General features: G+C 48.9%; 1 protein-coding gene across 7 annotated transcripts in view; it reads left to right on the forward strand.

Annotated features, from left to right (window-relative positions):
* The window catches only part of LOC143369846 (LIM/homeobox protein Lhx9-like), a 103430-nt gene extending 83248 nt beyond the window's left edge, over nt 1–20182 (forward strand). For 6 of the 7 annotated variants that reach the window (XM_076814254.1, XM_076814252.1, XM_076814253.1 and 3 more), the window contains 3 exons: nt 9317–9846; nt 13800–14017; nt 18152–20182. In XM_076814254.1, coding sequence (XP_076670369.1) covers nt 9317–9846; nt 13800–14017; nt 18152–18367 — 964 coding nt within the window. In that variant the 3' untranslated portion in view covers nt 18368–20182. The remainder of the gene's footprint in view (nt 1–9316; nt 9847–13799; nt 14018–18151) is intronic. The other variant, XR_013085511.1, reaches the window with a different exon arrangement.
* The last annotated feature ends 1317 nt before the right edge of the window (nt 20183–21499 follow it).

A 21499-nucleotide genomic window follows, 5' to 3' on the forward strand; every position in this document is an offset into this window, starting at 1 on the left:
TTCTCTGGTCTACAGAGAGCGAGATCTCATGGCCCTTAATTCGTACAGGATGCCAGCGACACGTTCGCGCATATAAACCCCGTTCTGCATACACCTCGCCAGGGAATTCGTATGGAGTTTTTACGAGTGGCCGGGCCGTTGGTCATCGTTACTCCTTAAGAGGATTCGGCGTAGCTCGGCAGGGGGTCCATCTCGCAGGGCCCCACAAGGTCACGACGAGTCGTGTGTCCACCATGGAATTGCGAGTGTCACCACATAAACCATCCCTGCAAAAGTATCGGGTTACCGCGATCCTCGGCCTCCTCCGACTACCCTTCTTTCTCCTTCCTGTTCTCTGTGCCCTTTGAGCGCGCAGATGAATGGTTAGATTGTCGCTGGTCGTTGCCACAGGCGTCTCTAAGCTGGCTAGGATCCTTTCGAGTTTCCAGTTCTAGGTGTAGCTTCTCGAGTCGTGTAATCGTCGAGCAAGCTGGCTAGCTTCTGGGTGAAAAAAATGTTTGGCAATCTTGATTAGCAGAATTAGTCCTTGTTTAGGAGCTAGAAGTTCCCAGTTGGAAGTCTGAACAGCGGTCTCTTTTTCTACTTAAACTGCGCGAAGCTGTGGGATGTAACTCGAATAATCCTCGCGAAATAGAAGTCTCTCGAGTCAACTGTTGCTCCAGGCGATTGCTGGAGGGCTTGCTTGAATTACAGCCGCGCAACATTGTAATCGCGCGTATTTATTGCGCTGGTGGAGATGAGCTACGTACCCTCTGGCTAAGGTACCCCGCGTATCACGCGACGCGCTGCGCCGTGCCTTCCCGTCGAGTTTATATTTTCTCGCCGACTTCCTCGCCTCCTTTTCCCCTTTTACCTCGTCTTCTGCTTCGTAGATCAATAATCAGATTAGACTGTCCGGGAGATAGGTGCTCGCTCCCAAAGCTATTCCGCGATTATTATATCACGGTGGAGGGTTTTATGGCCGGTGATTAGGAGCAGACTGGTCGCTGGTTAGAAACTGAACATTGAAGCTTCTTCTTAAGAAAACTTTATGGGGAATTTATTGGAGGAAGTCAGATTCCTTTCGATGCTAGAGCTGGGGCGCGAGGCTCTTCTGTAATTTAGATATTAGGAGGGATTTCCTGATGGTTCCCCGAAGCGGAGGATCGAGTTTGTAATAACATTTAAGCTTGTGTTTATTCTAGCGGTCCCTGGCACAAAGATAATTAAAAAGCTTTCTTCGCCCTTTAAAAACTACTTAACAATCTTCCATGGGAAATCCTATTAGGCCCGCAATTATCTTAAACATCCTAAATGCGTTCCAGACAAACACGCCACATATATCGAGCTGCCAAGACTAATCAATCTCCCTTCTCAGAAGTTGCAAGCTTTCTATATACCTCGCCGCGAGCCCGCGAACTCTCAACACTCCCATCGTCCGATAAATAATTTCACCAGTCCAGCAGCTACAGCCGAGCATCCGAGTGGATGATGGACGCATCGACATTAATCAAAACCGCGGTCGAGGCTGCGCCGCAGCTTCGCTGCAAGATCGGCCGTAGCTCTCGTGCCTCTCGACGTCAATGTTTCCTAAAGCGAAAGAAACCGCGGATAATAAATTTGCCCCGGTGGGCCGTGGGTGTTCGTAAATGGACAGCCCGGCCATGTTCAGAGACGGATCAATTCGTATTCGATCTTGTTCCACTTGTACCTTTAGGAAGTTACAGCCGTATCGACCCCAGCGTTTGTTAGATCGCCCAACAACGGTAGCCGCGAGGCTGCGAAACGACACTCTGGATACAAATTTTCCGCCGCTTCAGGCTGTCTTTCTTCCCTCGGCTCGGCGATATTGCAATTATCTGCAGTCAGAACGCGACGCGGTTGTAATCGGACCAAATGCAACGTGCATTGCGTAACGCTGCAACATTGCGGAGCCCCCTTGGCCATTGTTCCGTACGGCCACTGGATGAACGTTGCAACGTTCTTTTATCGACACATCGGCGGGTTTTCACGGTGCGCGAGCCGAGGGACGTTTTCCTTTTGGGCTTCTTTGTTGGCGAGCCCCCCGGGAGATGCTAATGGCGATGAGAAACGGCGATAGGGAACTTGTTTCGCATTGCCAAGTTATTGGTGTTGATACAGGGAATATGACATGTTTATGTCCACTTTGGCGAGGATCCTCGTGCGAATACGACAGCCGGCGGGATTTAAGCGCGGAGATTGCGCATCGCGGTTTACAGATCGAACTGCTGTTTCCCCTGCTTTCTGCCGGCGTGTCCAGCTCGGGCGAGATTCCGCCACCCTTCGCACCCTAGTGCGAATTTCCGACCGGTCCATTTTCGACAAAATTAATTTTTAAAAATAGTTTTTAATATTTTGTAGTGCTTACAACGATTTCTTTAAACAGGCGAGATATGTAACTTTCTAGCCAAAAAAACAGAACGGTAAAATATTAAGCCAATGTCAAATAATAAGCTGTTAAAGTTAGCAATATTCTTAACTACAAATTTCATCCTTGCCAACCTAATACAACTTCACACCCTTTATATCCTGTCGCACAGAGTGAACGTAAAGTATTAGAGTCTCGGAGGAATCAATGAGGGAAGAAGGAACATAGATCGTGGATGGTGGAAAATGGGTGAATTATGATATCGATGTGGACGTATCGCTCTATTATTGGATTGAGCCGCCGGAAGCGGTGGCGATGGCCGTCGAATGGTTCCCGCATAATCTCGTAACAGCCGCTCACGCTTGCTCGCCTCGGCTCGTTGCATCTTCGTTGATTTTCTCGTCTGTCCGTCGGCTGGCGTGTTTTATTTTATGAATAATGTAGCGACAGCCTACCGCTGGATACGCTGGACACCGCTGCGCGTGGGACGCTGCCGGCAGCGTTTCGCATTAATCTAGATCACGGCATTATATTATCCCCCGCGTCTTGCTGCGCCGGTGTTGGCTGCCCCTCGGACGGGCCAATCCTCGGCTACTCTCGGTGTCACCGTCAACGTGACTTTTGTCACTTGATAAGTTACTTAATTCGCTGGTGTTTGGCTCGAGGGAGCTGCGATTGCTCGCGCAACGCGCATAGATCCTTTGGGGGAGCTCGAAGAAATTAAGTTCGAAACAGAGATTCTGTACGAGGACTAAGTTTTCAAGAAGATGAAAGAAGAAAGGGAGGACAGGTAGCAGTAGGAAATTCGCAACGAGGCGAAATTATTTTAATAAATAATTGAAAGAAGAGGAGGTGGAAGATTCGTGCTCCTTTACGAGAGAAAAAAGAACCAGAGGACTTTCGAAAAGGAAGCGTGCGAGTTCCATATCCGACACACCTCGAAAGATCCTTCTGAGGCACAGTTTTCCCGCTTGCGGACTCCAGTCACGTCCGAGTGGACGAGGCCGATCGGTCGAATCTCCTCGATTAGAGAGACCGCGCCGGCGACGGCAAGGGAGGACAGAAGCGGGGCGTTTATCGCCAGATGCATTAATTACGCCGTCCACGGGAATTCCAGCCGAGGAGGACAGGCTTTATCGTGGAAATAATAATTTACAGCGTCGCGCGAGGCCGTGGGCCCTTAATCCCACCGCGGCTTGTCAGAAGCGTGGCGAGGACGCGGCTTAACTTACGACTGGACCAACGAATAGAGTCGTTGGACGAACACCTACGGGGCATTTGGTCCTCTGATCCTGTACCACCGCGAGGCGCTTGTTAAAAAATCACTCGCGGACAAGGCTGCAGAGTTAATTACTTCTACGATCAGCCTCTCGCGTGTTACCCCCAACACGCCGATTTGTACCGTGCCTTAACGACGTTGCGGAGTTAATTTAAGGACCAATGGCTCAAGCCGGCATTCTGGACGGCTCAGAGTTTGTTGCTACATTGCGAAGAAATCGCAGGAATGTTTAATTGGCCAGGGCTCGCGACTTTCGGGCGTTAATCGTCGGTTTGACCGGAGATCGGAGCCCGTGGAATCTCAGACGCGTTCGCTAAATGCTTCGCCCGCGTGGCACTTCGTTGTGAGGTGAATTTTTAGCGCATTTTAGTGCAAAATACGTTCATTCCCTTGATATCGAAGAGTTGAGGCTCGCAGCAGTTGGAGAAGCATTGAAATCGGCGCAACGGTCGCCGATGAAGACGGCGCGGCGCGAGCTCCCCGAGGCGGCACGTGAGAAATCGCGGTCTCTGCGGGGCTCGTGTCCTCGCGGGCATATCTCGTGGGGCCCCAAGGGCGGTGAGGAGCTGGGGGGGTCGGGGGAGAGGGCCGTCGAGGAAGAAAAGAAAGGAGGGCCCGAAAGAAAGCCGACGGACGGGCCGGAGCGAAGGAAGCTCGAAAGGAGGGAAGGAAAGGAAAGGGAAGAAAGAGCCGAGGAGAAATCCACGTGCTCCACGGGTGCCGAGTGTGCGAACGCGCGGCAAGTGGTCCCCGCCGCGAGTACAGTCGCGTATATAAAAGATTTCCGACTCTTTGTGGCGGCTTGGGCACACCGAGCTCCTCTGTTTAGGAGCGTCGAACACGCCTGAAACCCTCCCGGTGCCCGCTTAGAATACGCGCTCACATTGTATAATAATGTATCGCATATGGCGCATCTTGTAAAACTCTGCGGGCGTCCCCCCCACCGCCTGCAACACGGATGTGCGAGGAAGGACGGATCCAAACCGTGAATGAGGTTATTCCCGGTCGTCGAGAGCTCGTTCATTCATCCATCGACCGGGTCAGCCTCGTGGGGAGGCCGACGAGCGAAGACACGTTCGACGAGGAAGGAAAGCGAGGAATCGCCGAATAACACCGTTCGCCGCTGGCCAGCTTTCTTTCGGCATTTTTTTCCACCCTGGCTCGCTTTCGCGGGACCCCTCTATCCCTTGCACCGGAGGTGTTCAGACCTGCGATTAGCAGAAACAGCCGTGATGGGTTAATGAAGCGAGAGTGTTTGCTGGTTGATCCGCAAGGTGGTTACTTTCATCTTCTTCGTTGCTTCTGAGTAAATTAATGTACAGGCGAATTCGCTGTGATCTAGCATCGCCAAGTCTCGGCGAATAACTAAACAGTTTTAGGAATACACGCACCGTGTAACAAAGAAGAAGAGACAAAGCTCTCCTAGTGGCGCAGCTTCGGGAGCTCGCGTGTATCTACCTTGGTCGAAGGTGAATCCGTTGTGGTTGCAGAATAGGGCCAGTCGATTACCCAACACGCTTGGACGGATCCGATTAGGTGAAAATACCGCGGTCTTGCCCCGCTGGGCGCAAACCAGGCCACTGTGGCTATTGTGCGCACAGGATGTGTAGCAGGATTGGGGCTGTCAATAGGATCAGAACCAATAACAATGTGCCTCGAGTCAAGAGACCCTCGACGGTCCTGCGGACCAAGCTGCGGCTAATCCATTAGATTAGGTTTAGGTTTTACTGGGGACCAGGTCGAGTCCTTTCGGAGTCGAGAGCTCCGCTCTGCCCGCAGGATCCGCTGCAACCTTTGCACCTTCGAGACACAGAGTCCTGAATGAGTGGCGGGCTTGTATAGGCGCTCAGGTTGTTTCGTTCGTGCCACTGTGGAGAGGTGTTGACGCTAACTTGTCGCTAACTCTCGTGGACACTTGAATGGGGCTCTGGGACGCGTCTGTTTGATGGACTCCTTTTGGGGATGGAATTTCTTTTAATTCGATTGGATCAGTCTGGTTAGGGAGGTACGTGATCGAAGAAGAGGGGTTAACGTGCTTGAATTTGGCAGTGAGTAGTTTCATTAAATAGCTAGTCTGTGGGTTCACTCTCAGAAGAGGCTCAGGAAAGCAGAAATAAAGACTGTAGATATTATAGACAACATCGCAACAGGAAATGCTCTCATTTGGCAAAGTATCAGGATATGTTCAACACGCTTCTGACAACTTCGGATCCTTATATTAGTCACTTAAGACCAGAACTAAAGATCAAGTCACTTCCACTTAGCGAACAAGCACAATCGTTAATAAAATAGTTATGTATGTATAGGTTTTGTAAATATCTTTAAATAAACATAAGTGTTGTATATAAAGTAATGTATAATTTATGTGTGCTAAAATGTTAGTTTTTAGTAAATTTAATAAAATTACACATTTGATGTGTAAAAAAGTCATATTAAATTATTTCTTTAATATTATATTAAGTTTGACGTTTAAGAAGTAATATGAAACAAAAATGATTTAAAAATATTGAGAAATGCCGAAGTTTAAAATAATTGTACAAAAATGGTTAACAAAATTTGTTTCTGTTACTGAAATAATTTTTTCTTAAAACTTCAATGTCTTTTCTACAAATCGCCGTAAACCTCATCTGCATCCGTTTACTACTTCTATAGTTATAATTTATTGAAAAAAAAGTTAACACTTACCTTCAAACAGCTGTAAAATCGACATTTTTCAAAATTGTCAAAAATCCTTTGAGACATGTTTATATATCCCCAAAGACTACAACATATTCAAATTTCAGCCACACCCGAAATGTTACTCCAAAAAGTGTCCGATTTCGCGTGGAATGTCCCTGTTGTAAGTGTATTTCATTTTGTTATTTCTTCTGTACCAGCATTGAGTAGACCAGGGCATGTATCGAATTAACACGTTGCTTGTTTGAGATCACAGAATAATTCTGAACGTGCACAGTTGTTATTCTATTCGGAAACAACGAGACTCGTTATGCCACGAGGTTCGACATGCTTTTCCCTCGGCGATATCTGATCATTGCTCTCCATTTTCTCGTTTTCCGATCGCGGAGATCGTTGCTCCACGATGCATGCACGATTTCGTGTAGCCACATCCTCCTTTTGTTTTCCCCGCAATTTCCCCATTCACTCCGTCAATATCTGTGATCTCCGCCAAATCATTGTCTCGCGGTACGTGCGTGACGTGATTTAGGGGAACGTTTAAGGAAAAACGCTTCCCTCGCAACCGACAGTTTCCCCATTCAACCAGGAAGCACATCGCGCGGAAATCCTAAACTCCAGAACCCACCGAGTCCCCATCTCCCTGAAATCCAATCATAAATTCTAGAGAATCACTTAGTTATTCTCAATCTTCCATGCGAATTAATATAACCGAGGCTTCGCAGTCCTTGCCATCCACCTGTCACCGCAGCGTTTCGTCAAACCGTTGAAGCCTCGCCACCGCCGTGGAGCAAGTAGTGCAGGCAGACGCTTGTCGACCGAAAACTCGTGCGCGCTCGTTTCCAGCCTCCTGAGGAGGCGGCGCGCGTGTGGATACGTAGCAAGGCAGTCCCCTGGGACTGGATCGAACGCGGTGGATCAGGGTTATAAGATCGGCCACGTCTCTATCTAGATTCTTTAGTACGGCTGCGAAGGGGACGTAATATATTTGGTAGGTGGAGAGTGAGATAGGTGGTTAGGTAGGTAGCCGTGGTGGATGTCGGGTAGATAGTCGACCGGCTTCGGTAATGGAGACTGCAGGGTGCCGCTAATGCAGTAGCGATGTCACGGTGCCCGTTGCATCGGTATATTCCTTCCCTTTCCGGCCTTTTGCTCCTCCGCGGTTACCATACGTGTCCCTCCTTACCTTGGCGATATCAACGAGAATTCTACGTGTCTCCCGCCCTCGCTCTCCCTCTCTCTGTCTCGTTGGCATCCACCCATGATCTTCCTCCTCTCTTTCACCCTCTCTCGTTCTCTCTCCGTTCGTCTGGTCGCCTTTATCTGCGTCCCGCGGCCTTTTTTCTCGATTTAACGGAACCCTATCTGTGGGACATGGCGGATATCAGGACGATGGGAAACATTCTGGCCCGTGGATGTGTGTTTGTATCGTTTAAAGTGAATGGGGGAAAAATGGGTGCCGCCTGCATCCCGCAGTTACGATAATTTCTTGGTTATTTTTGTTATGGCCGACGCGGCGTGTCGGCGGACGTTGCTCGATTTGTTGGCTCGTTAATTGGCCGGTTCGGCTCGAAAAATCTACCGTGTCGCAAAGTTCGCGGAGCTGTTCAATGGGACGGGTTGTCAGATCTTGAGTAGGCTCCGCGATCGCCTGCCGATTTCGGGAGGTTTGGGGGGTCCGGGCTGGATGAACGGGGTGGCAGAGCTCAGTCTCATTTCGATCCAGGGTACGCACCTCTGCTTCGCTCCGCCGTGAATTGGAAAGTGTGATTCGAAGTACGTTGCACCTCTGTGATAAACCGAGCAATCAATTCCAATCTCGATACTAAATTAAGCTTACCCAAAGCGAAGGTGGGAGCACTGGCCTGGGATATTGGATGTTACCAGGGGTTAGCCATTGAAAGCTTCGCGTTAAAAAAAAGTACAGTATGTAACAAAAGTAAGTAAACACGAAAGTTTCTATCGTTCGAATAGATTTTTCTGAAGTCTAGAGTTAGGTATCCTAGCAACGAAAATAGCAAACGTTAGGGCGACTACCCCCAATTGTTATTCCTATTTGGAGCACAAGTTTCTTTTACGCATTAAGTTTATTGTACCAAGTTAATTAGAACATATATATTACAAGGTTACAGAAGTAAGTAAACATCTTTGGTCTTTCATTTTGTATTCCGTTCCTGAAATGTATTTTTGAATTACCTCTTTTAGGTTATAAACTTATAGATTCTACCAATCATTTCGATGTATCAAGGTTATGTTGATATATTATTAAAATATATTTTCAGTCCTGTAAATATCTCTTTGGCATTTGCGTTCTTTCTTTAAGGTCGATACGGAAAAATGTCTCAAGACAATGCACCAATTCATATGGCGAAAATTGTTAAAAAACATTTATAAGAAAATTTATTTAACATTTTGAAATAGCCTCCGTAAAGCTCTGGCCTTTCGCCAATTGAAAATATGTGGTATATCTTAAAATTACTAGTCGCAGAACACAGACCACGCAATATAAAGGAATTAGAAAATTTAATAGAGAAAACATGGCAATTATTTTCAATTGATGAATGTAGAAAATACATGCTCTCCTTACCCGATCGATTAGCCAAACTGTCATTGCGGAATGGTCATCATTGCGGATTGGTCATCATTGCGGATATTAATTTATTATTTAGCTCGTGTTTACTTACTTTTGTAATATAAGTTCTTCACCTATCATGCATTTTTATTTTCTTTTAAAACAGATTATTAATTAGTGAAAATTTTATTAGTACAGTTATTTCAGTAGTCTCGTGTAATATTAATAAATAAATGTATACTTTGTTCTACGAAATTAAACACTTACTTCGATACAATCTTTTGTTTGCTAGAACTCCGACTGTTTACTTACTTTTGTTACATACTGTACATATTGCTTTATTAGAACCATTAGACTTTACACGTTCAACGCGCGATGGGAATTAACTGCTCCAGGACTAACCACCTCGACCCTTTTTTTCCAGGATGTTCGGCAGTATGAAACGGTGCGCCCGATGTCAAGCAGCGATCCTAGCCTCGGAGCTGGTTATGCGAGCCAGGGACCTCGTGTTCCACGTTCGTTGCTTCTCCTGCGCCGCCTGCGCCGTGCCACTGACCAAGGGTGACCATTTCGGGATGAGGGATGGCGCGGTGCTCTGTCGATTGCACTACGAGATGGGCGCTGAACTTCACCCGTCCCAGAGCCCTCCGGTTCCGGTTTACCCGCCCGGTCCCCACTACCCTGGTCAACCGTTCCCCTCGCCAGAATTCCTCCATCATCACCATCACCATCCCTCCCATCCGCCGCATCCACATCACTCGATGCACCCTCAGCATCCTCACAGCCACGTGAGCCCCGTGCCGCTGCAACCCTCCACGCCATCCGTGCCCGACGCGGGATCGCCCCCCAAAGTACCGTACTTCAATGGCGCCGCTGTGGTACCTCCGCCGAGGCAGAAGGGCAGGCCCAGGAAGAGGAAACCGAAGGATCTGGAAGCTATGACCGCAAACATAGGTGAGTGATCGACGTACTATTCCGTAAAATGATAGCGTCAGGTCCGAGGGACACTTTGTACCAACGATGATGTGTATCCAGGTTGCTACGCATCTTGGGAAAGGTCTCGCGTGAAATCGAGCGGTGAGGTTTTGTTCTGAAAATTAAATGGGGTGGTAGGAAGATTCGCGATGCGCGTGCATAGGCACTGATGCAGTGCTTTTAGCGTATAACTTCGATAGCATCTGGCTCTTCTATTTTGAAGAATCGGCGGAGGTTTCTAGGCCTCCTGTAAATTATATGTTACAATAAAACACAGGCCAGGGTAGACCGGATTACAGTGCGTCACGCATTGATCAAAGTTTGCAATTAGAAAGCACCGGCGTGTAATCACGGCGATTTGGTATACAATTTTTTGGACCGTGAAGTGGGCAAATATTTGCTTAATGGCATGAAAGAATTATGGATGCATTGCAACAGCCGCGGAATGTTATTGAACCCCCTATCTCGAGGAATTAGTAGCGCGAGAACTCTAACTGTCATACTAAACTTCATCCGCGTATGATACATTTCCATCGAACTACAGTTTGTCACAAACTTACATAACCATCATCCGCGTGGCTCATCTTCCTTTACACTTCAAGCTCGGCCCCTAATTAATATTCGTACGCTTAGCTGTTCCACGGTTTTCGCAACGAACTATCAGATTCATCATCTCCATCCAGCTCGCGACAGTGTCCATCAGATTCGAGACAGTCGCGCAGCCAGCCAACAGCCCTCCCTCTACCCCCGACGGTGACTCGCGCTCGGCGCACAAAGGACACCAGTAAATCAGCTTCCTGGTGTCCCCGGAGCCGACCGGGGCAGAAAGAGTTCGCGACGCGTGTTCAGATATCGCCGTGGACGTTCCTTCTAATTATATTGCACGACGAGCTGTCCGCGTAACGCGGCTAATTTAGCACCGTCGCCCGGCCAAAGCGTTGTAACCGCGAAACGAGAGGAAGATCGCGGTGAGTTATCGACTGTTCCACGTGAGTATCATCGCGCCTGGTCGTTGCTCGTGGCGGTTCTGTGCCACTACCTGCCCCAGGATTTTCATTATTCTGGTCCGCCGGTTGTTCCGCTGATGGCAATCTGGCGTCGGCTGCTCCGTACGAAAATTCCTCCGGCGACCACGGCCGCGCCACGGAGATCCGTGGCGAGTGCGGACGCGGACCGGGGCCCGGCGCTGTTGGTCCGCTCTAGCGCGCGCGTTCGCGCTCGCGCTCGCGGTCAGATCGCGGTGTACACGAGCCCCGGGACACTCTCCTCGTCGCCGGTGATTTACGGGCGCGCGTGGGCGTGCGGTGTTTGCCACCGAACCCTGATAAAATTTGTCGCCGCGACATAAATTCACGAATCCCCGATCCCAGCGAAGCGTGTACGTGTCGCGCGTGGGCGGCGCCCGGCAGCTTCCTTCTCTCCGCGTCCTCGGGCGTCGAGAACTTAATTTCGATTGTTGACCGACCGTGGGAACCGGCTCCATCAGGCCGACGTGGACCCGTGGCTCGGTCAAAACCACCGGAGTGACGTCCACCCTGACCAGTCCCACTTCTCTCGTTGCTCGTCCCTTCCTTTTTTCCCCTCTTTCGGCGAAAACGATCGTCGCGCAGCGTGCGCGGCGCGGTGCATCTTGGCGCTGGATGATGCCACAACGTCGCGGCCGGGACCCACCCGATGACTGGGCGATTATTTTGTTCCCTTTGCTGGTCGCGGAGGGGCTGGTCGGATGAGGCGCGAGAATTTATCGCCGGGAATAAAATAATTTGATAGGGGAATCGGGAGGAAGGGACCTTGGTCGATTGGGCCTTTTTTCTGGCAAGGTCACCCAGCCTCTTCGAACGCTTCTCGACCGTCCTCTTTTTGCTGGACCTCGTTGATTTTTGTCTGTGTGAGCCGAGGAGGAGGTAATTTCTGGACTTGTTCGCGAATGAGACGTTGAGGATCCTTTTTCGAGTTTGGGGATTAGAGGGTTAGGTGAGAGGTCTTCATTTAGAGTCAAGATGCTGCGCAAAGATAGTAGTAGAGCCTCTAGGGGAAATGTGTCTAAAACGATCCCTCAGGGTAAAATGATCCCTGGCTGTTCTGCGGCTATTACTGGTGCTACTTCGTAATATAATCGTCGTCAAGTGTCGCGCGAAGTGCCATGTAAATATCAGCGCTGTGTGTATTATAAACAAGAAAAAATCGAAATAACTGCCTTTTATCTAAGGTAAGGTCTTTTTCAATGTTCTGTAACTTTTTTCATGAACAGCTTAGTGTGGCAGCTGTTTTTTTTCGCGGATTTATTGACAATTCAACAATAATTTAATGTATGTTTCGTTAGCTAGTGTAATAATTTGACATTATATTCAACCACTGAATGTGAGTTGGATGTTTGGGGTGATATGATCCCTCTCTAGTAGGGTAAAATGATCCCAGGAATCCCAGGGGGTGCGCGAAAAAATTTGAGTCTGTGAAGCTGATTTCATTTTCTTATGTTTGTTAGTTAATTTTAAGTATTTCAACTCATTAACTACGTACTAAAAATTATCTAAGATTTGATTTTTTTAAAAATTTTTTAATTTATTATGGTCGCATATTATGTGACTCAGTTCATTTTCTGTTTTTATTGAAATAAATCAATGCTTTTTAGTGTTCGTCTTATTCATTATCAGTAGATATAAAATGATCCTAGGGTTAATTTTCCCAAGGATCCCTTGTAGGCATCATTTTATACACATAGGTGTACAAAATGATCCTTTAGTATTCCTGCACAAAAATGCGAATAAAAAATGTAATTCATCGGGTAGCTAAATTTGATCTAAGTCAATAATAAGGTAGATAAACTAACTTACAAAAACTACTTTACTTTTATTTAAATAACGTGCAATTTGTATTTTTCATATGAATTACGCCTTAAGGGGATCGTTTTAGACACATTTTCCCTGCTGCTAATGTAACCTGACTCTGTTACGCTTCGAGCTTACTTACAGAACCAAATCGGTCCTCAACCAAGTCCTCTTCTAATGAGATGTGTTCATAGAGTCTCTATGGAATCTCAGTCGAATCGAGATCGTCAAGTCGCACGATCGTCAGCTCCGCCACCAAGAGCAGACTCGCGAATGAAAAGAACTGTGCGATTCTGCTCTCCGAGCTTCCATAGATCAGTCGACGATACCGTATCGATCTCGATCTTATCGATCCCGTCGGTTCATCTACTCTCGGGCTCACGATCGTCCCGGGCGACTGTCAAGCGTCGCTTTATCTTCCTGGACAGGCCGAGTCCCTCGGACAAGATAGGTATACCGGAATGAGGTATCGTGCCTACGAACTATTTGCTGCATAGAGTTGTAATTGGCCGTGTATCCACTGGTCTTTCGCATACGCTATCACCCTTCTTGTTTGCACTCGAGGAGCTAATGAGCTGTGATACACATCAAACAGCGCTAGAGTCGCGACCAGCGGCATCGCCGCTTCCCGACGGTTCGTTCCTTGCGTTGCCCCATCGAGGAGACCCCGCAATTGTTGCTTCGATAATTTTATTCGCCATGGATGCGCACAGTGGGCGAGTATCCGCGTTTCGAAACCACGAGGGCTTCGCGATGCAAGCCATTCCCTCCCCGATAGATAAGCATTGATATTGCGATGGCTTTCTGCAAAGGGAACAGTTGAATCAACTTCGGAGCACTTGTTCCAACGCAACTAAGGCAGTGATCCTCGAGCGATCATCCCCCTACTTATTGCTAGCGACAATTGCCGCGATATCGACGCGAAAGTTAGCGAGCAGATGAACAGCGTACCCACCCGAAACATAAATCTAAACTGGCCCAGCCCTTGGTCGCCGGAAAAGATCCCCCTGGCTGATACAGCCGATACGGGTGGCTTCAAAAATACCCGCGACATCGGTGTTTAATTAAGACGCATAATCCGGATGTTGGGGATTTATGTTGCAGATTTGAACGCGGACTACATAGATATGCCGTTCGGTAGAGGAGGGCCGGCGACTCCCGGCATACCTGGTTCCAACAGCAGAACAAAACGAATGAGAACGAGTTTCAAGCATCACCAGTTAAGGACGATGAAGAGTTACTTCGCGATCAATCACAATCCGGACGCGAAGGATCTCAAGCAACTCTCCCAGAAAACTGGCTTGCCAAAAAGGGTGCTGCAGGTAAGCTTCGTCATCCTTCCCTTTACACTAGCGCGCCGTCCTTACCAATCAATCGAACGTCTCGCTCTTTCATCCACTGTGCTTTCCTCGGTGACGTTCGAACAGAGTCTAAGTGCCTAGACGTTCTTCAGCCCTGTTGGCGTTTAATCGAATGGCGACAAGTTCCTAAGCACTGTTCCTATAGTTTCGCTGCAGCAAATTCTACTAATCAGCAGCGATTCTTAATCAATCTTCCCAATCAATCGAATCACAACGCTATCGATGTACGTTGCTCCGGATGGTATCGAGGTGTCGCTTGCCACGGGCTCGTCGCGACGCGCAATTAAAATGAAATTTACAGAGTCGCTTGGCGGGAAAAATATTCGCGTCCGGCCTCCTCCAATTAGTGCGCGGCGTCAATGACGCATGACGCCCTTCATAGACGCTAAAAGTGTCCGTGGGGACGTTTCGGGGCCGTCGTTTTGGACAGATTGTATCGTTGGGGTGGCTCGCGCCGTGTCGATTCCAGCCGCGGTTGTCTTTGGAATTTATACGACCGCGTTACGTTTATTTCTGCGGCACTTGAAACGCTGAACACTCGATGGGAGGTTAAAGATAGAAGGGATTGTTAGTACACGCGAAAAGCGCCGGGCAAAATTGTTATCTCTGGCATGCCGTTTCCTGGCTGACTCCTATCTACGATCGCAGACTTCTTCTATTCGGACAACGGTTGCCCGCGAACATTAATGAAAAATCTCCGCGATTAATGAACTCACAGTGCTCTCTTACCTGCAAGCAACCGCCGCCACCCTCTACCCCCGTCGATGAAGCATTAAAAACGCGCAGAACACCCTTTGCCAGCGGTTTCCACCGTCTCCTCCACGAATACTTGCCCACAGCCTCCGACTCTGTACGAGAATAAAACGAAACGCGGACGGTAGAAAGTCTCTCGGAGACTTCGGTCAGATATCCATCGTTCCCCGTGGAAAGAACAGCCCATTGGACGAAGGGAGAAGCTCGCGGAGCGGCTCTTCTGCTTTCCAGAGCTCGGTAAAAAAGGTGCAGAGAAAAATCGCGGCTACAAGATGGATAGCCGGTGGGTTCGATTGTTTTTCTTTTATTCTTTTCCCCCCCATCTGATGAGCCCCGTTGCCAGCTCCTATAAAAATATTCACGTGTGACGGTCGAACGGTGCGCGGCCGCGCGCCCGTCGAGACGCGTGTACACGCGCTTACCCAGTCGCGCGAGCGCGCTTCTCCCAATTAGTGCGTGCTACTGGCGGCGCGTTGAGGTAAAAGAACCGCATGGGCCGCGCGATATTTCCGTCGACGAGCCTGTGGCCTTTCTCCGTAATTATGGCCCTCCGTCAATCCGCCACTGCTCAAAATCCGCCCCAGTCGACCAAGTTTTGTGGTAACGAGCGCTCCCTCGTTAACCCACTACCGTTAAATTACATAGGCGAATCTATTTCGCCCGGGCCCGGCGGCCGCTTTGATTCGACCCCGGTCCATCGATCGCGGATCCACGATTATCGCGGCCACCGCTAGGCCCAAATCACGGGCCATTTCTCTGGCCGATTAGTCGTCGGGCTTCTGGTCTTGCGGAGCCCACGGCGAGATTGCTTCCGGTTGCCTCGCGGTGAGGCCCAATTTTTTTCTTGGGGAATTAATCCGCGCCGCTGCGGCCGGACTCTTTTGCTGGTAGGATGGAGGGTTTCGCGGATCGTCTTGGAGACTCTGCTCGGCTTCTGTGCTGCGGTAGTTGTTTGGAAGGTTGGTGTAGTTTGGAGGCTTTCGGTTTTGGGAATAGAGACACAGCGGGGAAAGGTAAGGTGAATGTCCCAATTTCTGATTATTTCGTATTTTTTCTTATTATTATACGCGTTACGTTTGTACTATAGTTGCAAGAAAATAATTCTAAATTATTTAAACATTTACGCGAGTGCTGCACGAGCTTGGGGAAATACATACATTGCTATTTTTCATGAGCAGAAATAATAACATTTAGAGCATTATATATTTAATTACAAATTACTAATAGATAAACGTCTTGAAATATATTTCTTAAATAGTTTCTGAATTGGTTGATTTATTATTAAGGAATTAATCAATTACTCTGCAAATTTTAATCACAAACAAATTTTGTACACCTTATTTATGAAGAGTTATCTCTTATATGAGCAGAAATTGGGACATTCATCTTATTTCAATAGGGACACTGGTGCGCAGAACACTTTCCTGAATCCTCAATTCTGCCTTTTCGTGAGAACTCCCGTGTAAGTAGAAGCTTCATTCAGACACGTGCCCCCGTCGAAGCGGAGGATCCAGCCCTTACATTTTCTCGCGTACCTAATCCTGCGAAATATCGTGAAGCGGTCGCAACGCCCCCATTCACGCATCCTTCTTCGCGCCGGTAAATCTGGCATGCAGCAGCTAGTGTTCCTGAGTTCTCGATATTTTTTGTTTCTTGAGAAATCAGAAATGAGATCATATTTCTTGAGAATTCTCGAGAAATTGAAAGAAATATTGGAAAAATTATATTTTTGGAATAATGTTGATAATATTTATCAAAAACACAAGAAAACTTTAACTAAATGATTATTCCTGTCTAGTTTATACAAAACCTGTGTAAATGAAAAAATAGATATTAAATATAACTGGTAAATTTATTTATTTATTTAATACAAAATTTGTACAAAGCGAAACATTACTTTTTGGTTTTAAAATTTATTTTTAAATAGCACAATGCGTCTAATGTAGCGTCAGCGAATCTAGTTCTTTTTTTGTGGCAAAATCTGCTACTTTTATATTTTTACGTGTTCGAGAAGGAACACTAGCAGCATCCTTCCACCCCCGTTCCTCCTGCTCGCATCCCTCGCGGCACCTCGGCGCGTCCTCCGAGATCGAGGAACAAAACCATCCCCTCGAATAACCACGCAACGGGGCCTGCTCCGTCGGGAACGAAGGGGGTGGAATCCTCGAAACCGTGGAGATCCTCGGCACTCGGTGCGCGAAAGCTGGGGCAGGATCGGTCCCGCAGGATCCATGCAGACGCGTCGGTGACTCGATGGCGCCGGCGGCAGCTAAAAGAAGATCTAGAGAAAGGGGAAAGAAGCAGCGTGGTCGATGCGGCGGGCCAGGGGAGGAGGAGAGCTCGCCGGCCTATTGTATTCGGTGCGGCGTAGGGTTCTTGGTCGCCATCTTGCTTGATATTGATCGCGAAACGCACGAATACTCGCTCGTTCGCCGCGGCTGCGTTCGTCGCCGCTCTCCTCTCGTCTCTATGTGCACGTATAGAGACCCTCGTGCCTGCAAACGCCTACGTGTTTTCTGGCGCGCGCGCGCGCGCGCGCGTCCGTACTCGTCGCGGAGAGAAACACTCGTACGTGTACACGAGCTTCGACCACGAAGGGGAGGCCGACGTAGTGTCGGTTGGAAGTCTCTCCTGGCTTTCAGTCCGCGGGGGAGGAGACTATCTTGAAAATGGCGACTGTGGATCCCGTGCATCGGAGCCGTCTTTTATCTATCGAGAACACCGAGGGTAGAGAGCCGACACGAGGGGAGCCCGGTGGAGGCGAAACAGGTGGGAGGGCCAGAGGGAGGTGTGCTCGAGTGTGTGTCGTCGCATTATATATTGTCGCATTGTACGGAGGATGTAGCTATCCTAGCAGGGCCAGCCACCGCTGACGTGCCCAGCGCGCGTGCTGTTGCATTTAAATTACTCCCCCTGCCCTCCTCGCTTGCGCTCGTGTAAAAGCCCCGTCGATGAAGATACATACGAGGCGCGCGAACTTTTTGGTCCTCGTCCCGCGACAGTGTCGTCCTTCCTTTTTGTCCTGGTCGCCGCGTTTCTCCGCGGGCGTCACGTGTAACGATGCGCTCCGGTTAAGGGTGGCTTCTTTCATCCCTATTTTCCGGTACCGGAGTGCTACTCTCCGAGGTATTCGCGACTCCGGGTGTTAGAGGGCTCGGAGGTGCTGTTCCGGAGGAATTCGGAGCGGTGGATCGAAGTCGAGAGAGTTCATTGGTCGTGTCGTGCATTTATTTGTGTGTATTATTGTAAACAGGGAGTACAACGAGCGTTCGATCAGACTCGGAACCAGCATCAGACACCTCATCGTTCACTTGCAATCTCTCTCTCTCTCTCTGCTCGCAGGTCTGGTTCCAGAACGCCCGCGCAAAATGGCGGCGCATGGTGCTGAAGCAGGAGGGGAAGTCGGACAAATGCGACGGCGGGGTGGACGGCGGTTCCCTTGGCGACCTTGAGCTCTATGGGAACAGCACCGGAAGCGGAGGGCCGCCGATGAGCCCACCGTTCATGCTCGGCGGACCGCACAGTCCCGCGTCCTTGGCGTCCTTGGACTGCGCGTGATCCCAGAAATCCCGCTTTCGGGCCAGGACCATCGAACCAATCGGCGCCGGGACCTCGTCGAGGGTCGCGTTCCCCGCGTCGAGGATCCACGGGTTCGACGCGAGGGAAAGAGACAGGGTAGCCTTCTGCCCTCTCCACACGATGAGCCCGCGGTTCCCATTTCTCCACGGAGCGCCGCGACGCTGTGAATAATTTACCCTGTCGCGCACCAAGGAGCGCGACAGCGTCTCGCGTCCCCGGGGGCTCGCATCGGTGGCTCCGGGAATGGTGAAACGCCGCAGTGACGAGCGGAAGGTTGGAGTCCCTGCAGATCGCTGCAGCGTTACTCTCCTCTGCGCGGCGACTAGCTGACGCAGCCGCTGCTTTAGATCGTCCCCTGTTCCTCCAGCCGCTCTGCTGACAGACTTTTCGTCGTCGGTAAGCTGGTCGTACTCGTGGGTCGAAACGTTGAGTAACGAGAGACCGGCGAGCGACGGCGACGGGAGGAGAAGCGGACCCGAGGACTCCTCGATCCAGGGGGACTTTAAATCTCGGATCGAGTTTGGGGGAGGCCGCGCGATTGTACCATAGCGGATCGAGGGTCGATTATAGTCGAATGAATATAAAGCGTTGTATTTATTGTAGCCCGGCACGGTGAAGCTCAGCGTGTATCTCTATTGACAGACGCCTTTTTCTTGTCCCGAATCGCAGGCCTCGTACTCGGCAGGCTTTGCCGCGCGAACACGTACACGCAAACACAAACATACACACACACTAACACAAACACACACGAAAGACGCGCGGAAGGAACGCGCGCATTACACAGGACACGCGGTTCGACGAGGCGTCCCGACATTGCCTCGATCGGAATGCGTTTTGTAATTAGTTGTCGACGTCTATTTATTGGTTATAAGCGTTCTGAAGGTAAGCCTAGTTAAGGGGTTACAAACTTTACCAGTGCTGTGTGAAAATCCAACGTTTCCAGTGGCAGAGAGGGGAAGGACGAGGCGGTAGGACGATGGGGGGAGATGTAATACTTTCGTTCGTATTACGTAACGATATAAATAAATGAACATATAAATATACATATGTACGTACATAATAATATATACTATTATTATTATTTTTATTATTATTACTATTATTATTATTATTATTATTATTACTATTATTATTATTATTATTATTATTGCTAACGTTAGGTGAATTAGGTGACAAAAGCTCGTTCGAGTGGCTCGATTCGAGCCGACGCGCGTCTCGACAAATTATTCGCTGGAGTGTGCCGAGGCGCGACGTTCGACGGCGGAGAGCCATTGAAAAATTGTTAATTAAAAAGTGCTCTGGTGTCGCGCGAAACGTTGGGTTTTAACGTCGAGTAAATATAAATATATATATATATATATATATAAATATAAATATATTATTTATAAATAAATTCGGGCGCGACGAGCGCGAGAACGACCGTGTAATTATAATTATTGCTCAAAGAAACGGAAAAGGAGAGTATGATGCGAGACAGGGATGAGAGGGTGAGGGGGGGGGGAGGAGAGAACGGCGGATCGAATCGCGCCCGATCGCGAATCCTTGGCGTATTTCACGTAATTGTTGTAAATAAAGGACGTTCCTCGAGTTTCATAAGGCACCGCTATAGGTTGTAGGGATTATAATTGCATTCGGTAGCGGTTCTGTTTTAGGCAAGGTAATAATGATGACGGCGATTATTATTATTATCACTCCTATTATCAATATCCTTGTAACGAATGGAACGATTGTCTAATTTTACAAGATGATTTTTTCATTGAATATATTTTGACAATATACTTCGCTGCCTCTGTCGACTTTTTCTTTCCTTTCGCAGCCCAACCACCTCATCATCCCCCTCCCGACTATTATACAGTCCTGGAAACTGGTCTCTGCACAGGGACAGCGCGACGCGAGTGGTTCAGTAGCGATTGGACGGCCGCGTTATTGGTATCGAGCATGCAGATTTTAATGAGACGCTTCTTTTCTTTGAATAGCTTCACTCGAGGGAGGTTTCGTAGATCGTTTCTCGATAGCGAGTTGATTCGGGAACACGGTGGAAGGGTACGCGATAACGTAATTATACTCGCGAAAGAAGTTTCCTTATCGGCGAATGCGCAGAGATGAGCCTCACAATGGCATTCGTATGAAAGAACGTGAGCGCAGTCCTTCGTTACTGGGAGAATATTAATTATTTGTGGTAGAAAAGGCACGGGGAAGGATAACGGAAGTGCAAAAAACTAGAATGCAAGGTAGGCCGGCGTGCATACAATATGCATCCAGCTGCATTGTGCCCGACGCTGAGTAAGCGGCTGACGCACGGAACGAGGCGATTTCGAGTGAAGATTATTCGTTGCATTTCTGAATCGATAAAAATCGCGGCCGAGAGAGGATGCCGGGAGTGAAAAAAGAGCGGAATCATCTTCGGGCCAGGTGAAATTAAGTTCGATCGAGACCTCGATGTTCTTTCAGTCCAGAAGCCGGCCCGAGGTCGATGGTTCGCGAATGTGATTTCGTAGAGGAGGTCACCTCTGCACACTTTCGGTAAGTCACGCTAATAAATCTGCCGAGACTCGTGCATTTTAAAAAGCCCTCCCCCCCCCCCCCCCCGATTCGAGCCGCTCTCAGTGGCTGCCTACGATCCAACACAGACGAGAGACCAGAGAGAACCAGTGAACGTCTCCACACCCACGCGGATTCCCCCGTTCCCAGTCACGTTCCCGACAGCACGATTCCGTCCCCAGATTATTGTAAATCCCGTATCAACAAGGGCGACTTCTTGGGAACAAGAGGCAATCCGAAAGATTCCACTTTCATTGAAAGACCAGCGACAGGGTTCCTGTTTCTACCAGGAGCTCCGACACGGCCCTCCTTTCATCATTCCAACCGATCTGCTCGACCATATACTATCAGGGACAGGTAAAAGGTAAAAGGTACGAGAGCAGGCCCGCATTCGTTTCTAGACCGTCTTTATTTCATCCTTGTACACTTAGTAACACTTAAAATACAAGGCGCAACGGGCGAAGCACCAGAATTCCCGAAGAAAGCCGGTCCGCGGTCCAACAAAAACAGCCGGATGAATACACCCAAGAATATCCAGAAATACCGGAAAGCGGGTGCGCGTTTAACAAA

The sequence above is a fragment of the Andrena cerasifolii genome, chromosome 6 (genome assembly GCF_050908995.1).
Source record: "Andrena cerasifolii isolate SP2316 chromosome 6, iyAndCera1_principal, whole genome shotgun sequence".
In the NCBI taxonomy this organism is placed as follows: Eukaryota; Metazoa; Arthropoda; class Insecta; order Hymenoptera; family Andrenidae; genus Andrena; species Andrena cerasifolii.